At 43.4% G+C, this 14,101-nt stretch overlaps 1 protein-coding gene across 5 annotated transcripts in view; it reads left to right on the top strand.

Moving 5' to 3' along the window:
• ANO4 (anoctamin 4) overlaps nucleotides 1-14,101 on the top strand; it is a 347,220-nt gene that overhangs the window by 15,320 nt on the left and 317,799 nt on the right. For all 5 annotated transcript variants that reach the window (XM_037068229.1, XM_037068233.1, XM_037068231.1 and 2 more), the window contains exon 3: nucleotides 3,574-3,825. In XM_037068229.1, coding sequence (XP_036924124.1) covers nucleotides 3,574-3,825 — 252 coding nt within the window. The remainder of the gene's footprint in view (nucleotides 1-3,573; nucleotides 3,826-14,101) is intronic.

A 14,101-nucleotide genomic window follows, 5' to 3' on the forward strand; every position in this document is an offset into this window, starting at 1 on the left:
TTCTTAGAAATCTGGAAGTCAGGAAGAGGATGTGATGGCCACAGATTAGACAGGTTGGGTTCGAGGTGTCCTTGACACCGCTCCCACCTCGAAAAGCCCCACTGGAAATTGGAAGTGAGGGGAGATGGGCCGGAGGTGAAGAGGGCCAAGCGCCAGTCTCTGGGGGAGGCACCACGGGGGCAGAAACGACGACAGTGGTAGGAAGATGAACTGAGCACATTCCTGGGAAGCCCCAAGAATTTCTAGAAGGGGATCCTGTGGAGAGTTCAAGTGAAGGTCTGCTCTGGTGACATCCCTAAGAGCCATGTCAGCGGATCAGGGATGGGGAGCAGTCTGCAAAGCTCTGAATACGGAATGATGGACAGTGACCAGAGAGTTCTCTTCTAAGATACGTCTCAGTGAAGGCGGTGGTGTCAGTAGTGAGGGCATCTGGTGGACAATGCTCTGGGAACCGTCCGTGTGCCAAGCGCTGTTCTAGATACTTTTTCTCTGTTTGCTCATTTAATCCTCACAACAGTCCTAAAGTAGATGCCGTTATTTTCTCCGTTTTAAACGGACGAGGAAACTAAATTCTCTAGAGATTAAGAAAGCCACTTGAAGAGACATGGGTAGTAAGAGCTGGGATTAGAACCCAGCTCATCTGTCTCCCATTGGACAAGACTTTCGTCACTTGTTATCCTGTGGAGTGGCCGGCCGTGGGCCAAGTGCCCTTCCCTGGTCCAGTTAGTTGTGGCCACCATGTCAAGGTATTGTGGGATGCATTGTCTTCCCCCAAAAAGATGTATTGAGGTCCTAATGCCTGGTACCTGTGAATGTGACGTAATTCGGAAATGGGGTCTTTGCAGATGGAATCAAGTTAAAATGAGGTCACACTTGGTTAGAGTGAGTCCTAATCCACCATGACTGGTGTCCTTATACAAGAGAAGAAATGCAGGAAGGGTCCCCTGTGAGGATGGAGGCAGGGATTAGAGCGACGTGTCAGTAAGTGAAGGAATACCAAGCATTTTCAAAAAAATCAGAAGCGATAGAAAGGCATGGAACAGATTCTCTTGTAGAGATTTTGGAGTGAGCTGGGCTATGCCAACAGCTTGCCTCTGTACTGTTAGCTCCGAAACTGTCAGGGAATACATTCCCATGGTTTTAAGCCACCCGGGTTGTGGTGTTTTGGTACAGGTGCTCCAGGGAACAGATGTAACATGTTCTTACCGACCTACGTCATTGCCAGCGAAGGGGAGGTGGGTATGACAGTTTTCTCAGAGGTGATGGGATGATGAAAGGTCCCTGAGTGTCTTCTGTTCCCCAACTCACAACAGCTGACACTGTAAGGGGACGTATTATTTCACGGAACAGGACGGCCAGAGGCAGGCCTGTCCTGAGGACAGGGGGAGTGAGCTGTCCCATGAAGATGTGACGTGCCGTTCTCCCCTTTGCTTTTCTCAGAGAATTTATCTTCGTGGTGGCAGCCAGATGGCTGCCTTGGTGCCAAGGATTGCATGTAGACACAACAATGATCGGAGGGGAAGGAGCTGCAGTGCCTGCCTTCTGTTTTTGCTTGCAGAACTGAAAAGCTTCCCTCTGAAGTGCCCCATTGCCTTCTCCTATCTCATTGGGTAGCATTGGGTCGCACCATCATCCTCCCTTGGACCAATCATTGACAAGGGAGATGAGATGCCCTTTAGACCGTTCCCCAGGGGATGGAGGTGAGGGCGAGGTCCACCTCCCCTGAGTAACATGGCTGAGCAGGGTTGAGATGACTCCCCAACTGAAATGTGACTTTGTTGGGGTGAAGAAGAGTGGAGAGATTCTTCGTAGGCACCGTGCAGGGCCCAATGCCCACCGTCTTTCAGCACAAAGCACTTTTGTCATCTTTATTGTAAAAGTAGAAAATGTAGCACTTGTGTCCTACACAGAAGTGTCACCCTTGTGCGGGGATTTCACTTCGGGGAATAGCACACCTGCGGATTTCCTGTAGGAACCCATGTCCTGCCCACAGCAGAGGTGCCAGAAAATTTCCAGAAACAGAAAAACAGAAAAATGATTCGTTTTGCAATCTGTTTATCCATGAGACCCTTAGGTAATTCCTTATTTTCTGGTAGTAAGCTCCCATTTTACCCATGTACGAGAGATGAAAAAACATTATAGTTGGTTAACATCATTCTTAAGAAAGCCTGCAATTTCGAGTGTTGCTTACACGTCTCTCTCCGGGATTTTGGGTGGGTGATCGGCCTCCAAGAGAGCAGAGGCCCACTGCCCGCGGGGTCAGGCTGGTGGGTGAGGGGGAAGGGGTAGGCCGCCCCTGCGCCGCTCCTGTGGCTTGTCTCCTGATACTCCGTCTCCAGCTGTTCTTCTGGGTGGTTGGTTGTCCTCTCAAAGGACTTTGACCTCATTGCTCCTCTTCCATTTAGGCCGACTCCAACGTAATTGTGCTGGTCTTATCCTAGCTCACTTTTATCAATAACATGGGTTAAAATATTTGCTAATGAACACCATTTTGGACTAAATGTAATAATTTCCTAAACTTAAAAAAAAAGCTTGCTAGCTTTATGAACAATATCTTTTCAAAATTAAGTATGTGCTATACATCTGCTATAATTTCATTTAAAAAAATGGTAAAACCTGAAATTGCGGGTAGTCCACAGTTCCTTGGGACCGCTACACGTAACACTTCATGCCGTGCTCTGTTCTGCGATAATGAATCCTCAGGAGCTTGGGAATACGGAAAGAGAAGAGGGACATAAGTGAGTTTCTGCACAAAGCACCCAGACAAGGGAAAACATGGCCACGTAATTATTCTTCTTGCAAAAGAATTCTCTGGTGTAAAGAGAAAGTCATATGTTTTCACATTTTTAATAAAAACATAATGGAACATTGATTTAGAGGGAGCATTCTGGAATTTCACTTCTGTGACTCAGTACACTCTTAGCAGTTGTGGGAGATGCAAAAATACTGATCACAAGAAATAAATTTGCATCGGTCCAGTCCAGTCGAGCAAACACACTCAGGGGTAGTCCTGGGTCAGTCATGTTCACCCTGGTCTCCCGCTGTGGCCCTGGCTCCTTGCAGTCCGAACACCGAGACTTTGTGTTCCTGCCGAATCTCTCCAGAACCCCCAGAGCTCTTGCTCAAGAAAGATCCAGTCACTTCCGCTGCATTCCAGTTAGTCACCTTTTAGGAAGGTCACCTGCTAAGAAAGGTTCAAACAACCCAGTCGGCCTGTTCTAAAGTTTCTCTTCCCTTGTGCATTCTGGTCAACCAAGACTCTTCAGTGAAAAGTTATTCAGAGAATTGTTCGGGAGTGGGGCCTGTTTCCCCACGAACTGTCCTTACTAGACTCTGAGCTCCTTAGTGGGACCGACTGGGCCCCTAGCAAGTACGTTCTTTGCACGTAGTATGTACAAAGAAACGTAAGTCAAATAAGGGAACAAGGTCTGCCAATAAGATGATTTTAGCCTGCCTATTTGTAAAGTACATTGATCCTTATCTCAAGTGCTGTTTGATTTGACTCACTGATAAAAAGCTCTGTAGTGTAAGGCTTCTATTGCTGCTCCTGACCTAATGTGTTTGTCTCTCTAGGTTATGACGTTTCTGGGCCTGTTGCGATTGGGCTCACCCACTGGAAAAATCCTTATGCTCAAGGCAGACCTACCCTCCCGTCAGATCTGCCTCTCTTCGTCTCCAAAGATGCAGGCATCCCCGTGTATCACCAGACCCTCACCTGCAAGACTGAGCTGGCCACCCCTTTGTCCTGCCCAGCCTCTCTGTCCATCACTCCAGTGCCTTCTTACAGTAGCAGCAGCCAGGAAACCCTGAGTCAAGACACAACAGGTAGGAATAGCTGGCTTCCTGTTGGAGATTCAGGTCTCCGTCTATTTAAGGTTCACCCAGTTGCCTACTGACCACATTGCATCTGTGTTTCTGCTCGTGTGATGTCATAGGCTCCCGTAATGCCCCTCCTCCCCTCCCCCGTATAATAGCTTGGCTGCACCAGAAGGAAGGTTGGATGTGTGTGTAGATCCTTGGCCTAAGCCTGTATTTGAGCTAGTACCGTTTGGTAAAATGACCATCTGGAAATCAACCCTGCATCAGAATTCCAAGTTTTGTCGTGTGACTTTGTATTGGTTTGTTTAATTTTCTTTAATCCTCTATTTCATGACAAGGCATCTGTCTTGTACTAAACTCTTAAATTCAAAAAAGTCATTGAAAAACCATTTTGAATACCTCAGTTACTACCAGTTCGCATTGTTCCACCAGCTGGACCTGTGTCGGGGGGGCGCATGAACGCCAGTGATGCCAGACCTGGCCTGCTGAGTTTGGTGCAAGAACTAAGAATAGCTTTTACTTTTTAGAAATGATTGGTGTCTCAGGCTACTCAGGTTGCTGTAACAAAACACCACAGGCCAGTAGTTTATAAACAATACAAATTTATTTCTCACAGTGCTGGAGTTCAAGGTCAGGGGCCCACATGGCTGGATGGATGAGAGCCCACTGGTCCCTCACACAGCTGAGGGATAAGGGAGCCCTGCGGGGTTTCGTTTGTAAGAACATTCATTCCATGCATGAGGGCCTCATTGTTATGACTTAAGCATCTCCCTGGGGCCCCACTACCATCACATCCACCATTAGGATTTCAATATATGAATTTTGGGGGGTGACACAAACGTTTAGTCCATACAGTGAAAAAAATTAAGGAAGTAATACTATTTTGAGACGCAAGAAAGTTTTATGAAATTCAGATTTTAGTATTCATATATAAATTTTTATTGCAACATAGCCACACTCATTCATATACATATGTGTTGTCTATGGTTGCTTTCGGGTGACAACAGCAGAATTGAATAATTGTGACATAGACCATCTGTCCTGTAAACACTTAAATATTTCCTCTCAGGCCCTTGGCAGAAAGTGTTTGCTGACTGCTGATGTGTGTTATCCTTGGGAGGTATGATTTAAGCAAACAAGGCAAGAAAACTGCTTATAACATCTTGCCTTAAAATTTATAATTTACTTACACTCTAAATGGATTACAGAAAATTTTACCTATTGTGTTCATAATAAAAAGTCTGAGTTGGAGGTTTAAATTATGTAAAATCTACTCTGCCACGTTTCTCTTATGTAGCAATAGGATTTAGGGATATGGTTCAGTCACTCAAATCCAACCTGAAATTCCTGTTCTGAAAGTCAGTCTTTGAATATTGACGTTCCACATTACAGTGTCACTCAACAATTCACAGATGCTGCCACCTAGAGGTGAGATGCTGGTGTTGCAGAAGCTTCAGATCAAAAGCAATCTCTAAAACAGCAGATTGCAGACTCTGTTTGAATTTAACAATGAATATTCCTGGGCTCCACCCCAGGGGATGCTCTGTCCATGGAACACAGTGAGCTTTAGCAGTCTGCATGTTCCAAGCTGTCCCTCTGGGGACTTTGATTTCTGAGGTGTCCATACTCACACTGGGGGACCGCCCCCTGTCACTGCCCCAAAGTGTCTGTGGTTGAATGGCTGGATGGAAATGCAAAAGATGGAGACTGTAGAACACTGGGGGCCATTTCCATGCCATCAGCTCTGTCATGGCAAAACTGCCCGCTTTTCTGGTTGTCCTTGTGGAAGATAAGTTTGAGAGTAGAAACAGCATGATCGAGGATGGGAACATTTTTCCACATGCAAGTTTGAAATCTCCTGGGCTTTGTTATCACGAAGGAAAACTGCCTCTGCTTACTTTAAAAGCTTCCTAAAGTCTCAAGTTGAGAAAGTGCTGCCTCTGGCCCGGCTAGCTGAAAGGTTATGACATTTCTTGACAAAGGAGCGTGTGGAACGGCAGATTAATGTCTCACCGGATTTCCCATTGGGTTGGCTTTTTTCTTTGCACAGGTCCTGTAGTCTGACTTTTGGAAGAGGTTTCTATTTTTAATTTGTAGGTTTCCAAAGACAAATGAAAAGCCCATAATTCCCTTCATTCCTTGGAACTTTCCACTGGCAATAAAATACTGAATTTTCCCAAGCAAGCGACATTATTATTATTATTATTATTATTCACATACTTACAAAGTAAGCCTGAACATTTAAAGATACATGACACAGGTGTGTCATATTTTATTATAAAAAAATTAAGATACTAATATAGCTTCTGTAAGTCTCAATTATGATTTTATGTAGGTCAGTTATTACATTTATTTGATGTCTTATAGGGATTTATTGATCTCAATATGTATTTTTGTGTGAAAGCTTCCAGTTTCATTTTTTCTTTTTGTTTTTTTAAGTTAATTTTATTCTCCATATATATTTATATCACTAGTTTGAAGAAACCTCTGTGCAAGTGTATCAGAATATCCTACAAATTCCAGACTTTGCTGCACATATATCCCTTCATATTTCCAAGCTGTCTTTCTTCTACATAAACTGCAGATCTGATGTGGAGGAGCTGATAAGTTACAGGCACAAAATAACTATATAATTATTTGTTGATTGAGTTTGCTTATGTTTAAGAACTTACCCAATGTTTTAGTCAGTATATAAGTTGTAGCAGGTTAAGTAGGAAAAATGGTCTCCAGTTTTGAGCTTGCTCAGTTCATCTATTCATACTCACCCATGCATCCATCCATGCATCCAATACATACGAAGTTCTTACTCTGTGCCATGTGCTGTGATAAATCCCCAGAATAGAAAACTGAGTAAGGCAGCACCCTAAGGTGGTCAGAATCTACAAGAGGGGGCAGATAAGTAAGTCAAGTATTTTAATTCAGTGTAATAAGTACTGAGATGATTCTTGTTAGATTGTCATACACACATTTTTATTATTAAAGTTTTTAATTGCTATACTAGTAGAATACTAATAATGTAGTATTAAAATATGGTATTATGAAATTATAACAGTAAAATATTTTAATAAAATATGTTGAGTGCAAAATATATTACCAAATTATTTTTTCAATTAAAAGACGATAAATTTGAAAGAACCGTCAGAGGAAAGTTTGGAAACTGCCTCCATCTCAGATATTCTGTGTAGATTTGACACAATTTTCGATGACCAGGCTTCACAAGTCACGTCGTCACCATGACACGACTGACGTTTTGGTCGCTCCCCACCACCCGCTGATTCTCAGTCACTGCCATTCATTTTGCACGCAGTTACTCGCTTCATCCGGTGACTCCAAAGCAGTACCTCCCTACTTGACAAGCTTTAAAGACGTACTTGTAGCTGCCTACCAGACTTTTCGGCCTGCATGTATCCCATACCTTTCAAAACTTGTGTTCCCTGAGTGGAACTTTTTTTCTGGTTGCTTCAGAAGTTCAGTTTCTCACTGTTTAATGGTCTCACTGCCCATTCAGATTGCCAATCCAAAAACTGGTGTCTTTATGCCTAACCCTCTGTGGGCCATCTTAGAAATGTCTCCGATTCAGAGTCTCCTTTCCAGTCCCACCGATACTATCTCAGCCCAAGTTCGCATTACCTCTCCTTAGATTAGTGCAGTTGTCTTGTAACCAGCCTCCCTACATCTTAATTTCTTCCATGTCCACAGGGTTAGCTTTCTCAAGTTCATGTCTATCTCGCTCCCTCCCTCCCTCCCTCCCTTCCTTCCTTCCTTCCTCCCTCTATGCCTGCTTTCTCCTACCTACGCCTCCTTGACCAGTGCTGTTGCTTCCCCATTGCCAGGAGAATGCAGTGTAAACACTTCATATGTGGTGCATGAGGACCTTGCTCACTCGCATCTCTCACCAACCTCTACAGATGCATCCACACAGTAGTTACAGTTAATTCTTTACTGTTCCCTAAAGATTGATGATTTGGCATATGCTGTGCCATCCACTTAGATGCTCTTCTTTATATCTCCGGTAAAAATTTCAAACCTAGTTAAGAAGTGACTTCCTCTATGATTTTTTTCCTTTTCCCCTCGGCATAGTCTTTCTATTCTGTTGGTAAGTCCTACAGACATCTTGAATTCTGCTCTCACTGTCCTGCAACATTATATTCTTTTCATATGTCTGGTTAGTCTACTAGATGTACAGTTCTTGGGTTGAGATTGGTGTCTTAATTGTGTGTTTGTTTGGTCCGTATACAACCAAACATTAGAAAGTATGTTTTCTATGACCACTTAAACTGAAGATTAGACACAGTTGAAGGGAGAACTAGGCATGGAAGGTACATTTGCAGAAAGTACCCCAAATGCACTTTAGAGAGATAGGAGCTAGAAAAATAAGAAGGGAAGGGATTGAAATATAGAAGACAGAATGAGAAATTCTAACATACATTGATTAAAAATGCTGTTCTGGATTAGAAAATAGAAAGAGAGAGAGGGAGGTGGTGGGAAAGAACCAAATAAAAGAGCCAATGTCTGAGAATTTTCCAAAATTGAAGAGAAATGCAAATCCTTTGATTATGAAACAATGAAGAGGAAATAAAAATAAATTCACATATAAACATATTACTCACACTATATTATGGTGAGTAAGCAAAAAACAAAGAAAAAAATCTTAGAAACAACGTGAGGGGCAAAGATGGCCTGCAGATGAGAAACAAACTGAGGATAGACTTTCTGACGGTAATGACAAGAGCCCAAAGACAGAGCATTGCTGTCTTCAGCGCCCTGGAGGGAAAGCAGTCAATGCAGAATTCCAGGTCCAGCTCAATGGTCACTGAAGAGAGAGGTCAGCATAATAATAGTTTGGGAAAAAGACTGGGAGAGTGTACCCAGTGCACATAGACTTAAAAAATGATCAAAAAGCCTATTTTAGGAAAGAAGCCTATTTTAGAAAAGTAGGAACTGGAACTAGAGGACAGGACTAAGATTAAGAAGATGAGAGAAAATATATTTATATATTTAATTTAAAAAGATGCCTCTGGAAGAATTGTTTTCAACCAGAAATGATGTAGTTTCTCCGGGAACATCTGACAATGGCCGGAGATATTTTTGGTTGTTACAACTGGGCAGGGAGTATTACAGGCATCTACTGGGTAGAGGCCAGAAATGCAGTGCATGTGATGGGTGCCTAACTCATTGTCCCATTCATCATTCGTTCTTAGTGCTGCTGCTTCCCTTTGAGTTTCTCTTCCTACGTGCTGTACCTTGACCTTGCAGTGGACTCTGCCTTCATGGCCTTCTCAGGGCTCTGCCGTCTCCCCTGGGGCTGTCCTTGAAACAGCATGTCCTTAGCACTTTTGAATTTCCCTTTTTTCACATTTCTCCAGTCCTCTAACTTGCCCTATATTGCATCTCATTCTGTACCTGGGCCTTTTTCTCTTTCAAACTTATACCGGTTTCTCAAACTTGGCACTCTTGACATTTTGGGCTGAGTAATTTTTGCCATGGGGGCTCTCCTGTACATTGTAGCATCTCTGGCCTCTACCAACTGAATGCCAGTTATGAGAAGCAAAAATATCCCCAGACATTGCCAAATGTTCAGGGGTGGGGGGATCACCCCCAGCTGAGAGCCACTGATTAACACCAGGTCCAGTCCTGTTCTCTGGATCTCTGTTTAGTGGGGGTGATCTGGTAGTCTGATCATTGAGAATGGGTTAGCTGGTTATAATGAGTTTTACCCAATATATAACAGGGGGCATTTGCAAAAAATACCTTAGTCAAAATCCTGGAGTGAATTTCTCTCCAAAGAGGGAGGTTTTTCTCCCTGAAGATACAGGCAGCACCTTTGCTACTTGTGCACTGGCTCCCAGGGTCCAGTCCTCTGAAATTCTGTTGTAAATCACAGCTTCTCTGTGTTCAAGACCAGTGGTAATCTCCCTGCATCTCCCTACACAGGAGTAAGTGAGAACCCATCGTTTTTGCCTGTTGCCCTCCTTTCCCAGTCTCCTGTCTCTCACCACTTTCCCTCCCACCCCCCAGTGGTCTCCTGGTAGAATCGAGTTTGAGAAGGAGAACAGTAACAGATTCCAAACATTCCTTATGGATTCTAAACATGTTCCTCATTTGTGAAAGGGAAGGGAGATGTGAAGTGACTGTTCTCTATTCCAGATCAGTGGTCATTTTCTGAGAATCTGGGCTTTCCCCATGTGCCGATAGTCTGAGCGGGAGTACTGTGTCTTGTCACGGGATGGAGTATGTTCATTGACAGTTCCTAGGGACTTCGTTGGCCTTACAGGTGCTTCTATATGTGCAAGCTCTGAAAACCTGAGATATGATGCTCTGTGGTGATGGTATCAATTTGCCTGAGGTGTCGAGTACCTACAAGGGGTACTCATTTAATAGCACAAATTTCTTTCAACAAATTGTGATCAGGTACATTCACAATTCATGCTGAAGGGAACAGGGGGGGTTTAAATTTCAAAGGGAGGGTGCCACAAAAGGGGACCCTGCAACTTGAGCTGCTGATGCGAGCAGGAGATGAGAGCAAGCTGACCCAGCTGGGAGATGGCGTGCTCCCTTTGAGTAATACCCCGAGATGCTCACTGACCTGCCCCCACTGGCATACTTGTTCCCGGTCAGTCTAAGGCTGAAAAGGCAGGGCACGTGTAAATTAGACACAGTTTCTAAACCCTTATATTTAGAGTGGGTTTCTTGTAGACAACATAAAGTTCTTTGTGTTTTTGTCCTCTTGGACAGTCTTTTATTGATGGAGTTAGAACATTTACATTAACATTTAAAATGGTTATTGCTATAGTTGGATTAATATCTGCCATGTTTGTAACAGCTTTCTATTCGTTGCATTTGTTTGCTATTTGTTTTTTTCTCCCTCTTTTTTTCTGCTTTCTCTGGTTTTAATTGAACATTTTATATGATTTTTAAAAAATGGAATGGGTATCTGCCCACTTCTTTCTCTGTTTTTTTTTTTGTCTAAATATTCTTGAAGCAGTATTTCAATTTCAATCTTGGAATAAATTTCCTAAGGTTTGTGTGGTGGTTAACCTACTTAACTTAAGAAGTTATAACAAGTGAACCACTCATCCTGGCACTTTGGAAGGTGATTTGTGGTTTTCTAGAATACTGACTGCGTAGGAGACATCACAGTGGAAGGGCAGGCTTTTGAGTAGAGGTTGGTCAGGTGAGGGACTGGTGTTCCAATCAGCGGGACGGTGTCCAAAGGCTGATTGATTCCAGAGCAGCCTCGGGTAAGTGTGTTTTTCACATTCAAGGTCGAACACTGAATGCATTACCCATGGACATATTATTGCTTAGGATAGTTGAGTTCTCTGGGGCTATTACTCTGGCATTGCATTTATTTTTGGCATTCTGTGATTAAATAACATTTGCAAACAAGCCCAGAATCTTAACCATCATGTTATGCCACGTCTCTGAGAAAATCTGATTTTGTTGGGGATCACTTTAGAACTAAGAAGATCATTGAAAATGTTCACTTGATGAGAGCATTGGCTAAGATAAGTAAGTCACTGAACTTTATTCAAGTTTCCTATTTTCCTCTTGTTCTACATTTGGCTATATTGTCTTTTCAGAATTCAGGGCTCTGTCCCATCATTTCATCCTGATTCTGGTACATCTCTGTTAATTTCTTCTTCGTGCATTGTGGTTATTTAGTTTTAGAAAACTGAAATCAGTGAATGCAGGAATGATTAATGGCATATGAGGACAAAGTCAATTGAATGATGCAGTCTGAAGTTCCTTGAGGATTTCTGATATAAGAAACTGAAAAACATGATTGCAATATATATTCAATCTGATTTGCAAGAATGATATATTGGAGAATCAAAAAGTATAACGATGCTTCAATGAAGTCATCCATTTACCTGGTCACCTAAACTCTTGCTACTCAAAGTGTGGTTCTCAACAGATAACAAGGCCTGAACTGGGATTGAGCAAGACAGTCCCAAAGGGACACTTTGGAGATAGCTTCCATAGGCCTCGATGATGAATGGATGTGGAATGTGAGTGAGCGGGTACCCCCAGTATCTCCAAGGTCAAATATGGTACCGAAGCTTTGTAGTTTAGACCAGTGCTTCTCAAACATTATTTTATTATTTTATTAGTGTTTTTTTTTAAGATTTTATTTATTTATCTTTAGAGGGGAAAGAGAGGGAGAGAAACATCAATGTATGGTTGTCTTTTGTGCGTCCCCTGCTGGGAGTTGGCCTTCAGGGAACTGGACTACAACCCAGGCATGTGCCCTGACTGGGAATCGAACCGCGATCCTCTGGTTCGCAGGCCCGCGCTCAATCCACTGAGCTACACCAGCTAGGGCCTATTTTATTAGTTTTTAATCTTTATTGTATTTTTCTATTAGCTTTTAGTCCTCCTTTCCCCCCTCTCTCCCTCTGGCTATCACCACACTGTTGTGCATGCCCGGGAGTCCTTTTTTCTTTTTGCTCAAACCCTCCACCCCCTAGCCTTTCTCTCACCCCCACCCACCACTAGCTGTCAGCCTGTTCTCCATCTATGAGCCTGTGCCCATTTTCCTTGTTAGTTCAGTTTGTTCATTAGATTCCACATATGAGTGAAATCATATGGCACTTGTCTTTCTCTAACTAGCTTATTTTATCTAGCATAATGTTCTCCAGGTCCATCCATACTGTTACAAAAGGTAAAATTTTCTTCTTTTTTACAGCCAAATGTTATTCCATTGTGTAAATGTCCCATCATTGTTTCATCCACTCATCTGTTTTATTTTATTTTTATAAAGGCAAATGCAGAGAAAGGAGTGTGCGGACAGTTGTAGCAGCATGTAAAGGACCTCTGGTAGGAAGGAGAAATGAGTATGAGAAATGAAAGTACAACCAGTGTGGCTGAAAGGGAGTGAATGAGGGGAGGTGGGGCTGATGTGGGAGCCCAAGGATCTGGGGCTCACTGTGGATTCTTGGCTTCTCACAGATAAGATTTCAGATGTGAGCCAGCATAGAGGTGAAAGTGAGTTTATTAGTGAGGCAGTGAGACAGAGAATGGGCTGTGCCCCAGACAGAGCCCCCCCAACGTTGGTGGAATTTGCTTCCTTTATTGAGGTTCATGTAATCCTGAACCAGGGCTTCTCAGACTTTAATGTGAATACCAGTCCCCCCGAGATCTTGTTCAACTGGAGCTCCTCATTCAGTAGTGTGGCAGGGGGCAGGTGGGTGAGATTTTGCATTTTCAAAAAGCTCCCTATACCAAAGAATGTGTGGTTACCAACAGGCAGATGCTGTGAAGGCACTCCATAAAGATATGTGTTTTACCCCCAGTTGTAAAAGGAAGGGATACTTATATTTTGTTATAAAAAATTTATTGACCTGTGAAGTACAAGGGCTGTAACTTTTTCATATACATTGTTTAAGTACTAAAGATCAAATTAAAAACCCTACAGCTGTGGTTATTGACTTCAGAGGGAGCTTTATTTTCTTAGTTTGGGTTCTTTTGGAAACATTCTGAGCAGAGCTGGACATGTAAGAAGTTTATTGGGGAGCCTGTGGGACCAGTGTGTCTAAATGCGCATGTGTGTGGGGGAGGAGGAAGGGATTGGCCACATGGAGGATTGGGGCTGTGATGATGCACAGAGGCCTTGGCTAATCATGTAGGGAAGTCATGTAGGGAAAACAGCCCTTTAAAATTGTCCCACAACTGGGCTTTTGTACCCTCTCCTCGTTGCCTGTTGTGGGGGAGGAGTGTAACCTTGAGAAATTGCCTTTGAGGGCAAGGCCTCAGAGAGAGACTCAGCTGAGAGCCATGGGAACCAACACTCACTGCAGCCAGGGGGCAGTGGGGCATTAGATGGCCCCTGGCAGCATCCACTGCATCAGCTGATTGCAATGAAGTGATTGAAAGGATCCACGGGAAGATGGGTCAGAGAATGCGGTGGAGTTCTCAAGCCACAGTGTGGTAGGTCTCCATGAACTGATGTCAGCATGGGGAGTTGATGACAAGTTGATTGTTTAGTAGTGTGCTGAGTTGAAGTAGGTTAGGACTTTGGAGGTGTGGTTCATCATAGTTCATCCAGTGGGTCTGTGGACGGCAGCTGACTTGTATATCATTGTGAAAGCCAAGACCAAGTAGAGGATCAGGGCTTGGAGTTCTGTGGAGAAGGAGGTCCAGTATCCGGGCAGATTTTCTGAGCTCCCAGATTCAGGCTTAGCTTGCAGTTCTGTTCAGCTGAGGAGAACTAAAGGGCTGAGTGACACCCTTCTGATGGCCATTCACCCAGTNGATGGGTCAGAGAATGCGGTGGAGTTCT

This window comes from Sturnira hondurensis, unplaced genomic scaffold (genome assembly GCF_014824575.4).
Source record: "Sturnira hondurensis isolate 20B ecotype Veracruz unplaced genomic scaffold, ASM1482457v3 Scaffold0017436, whole genome shotgun sequence".
Lineage (NCBI taxonomy): Eukaryota > Metazoa > Chordata > Mammalia > Chiroptera > Phyllostomidae > Sturnira > Sturnira hondurensis.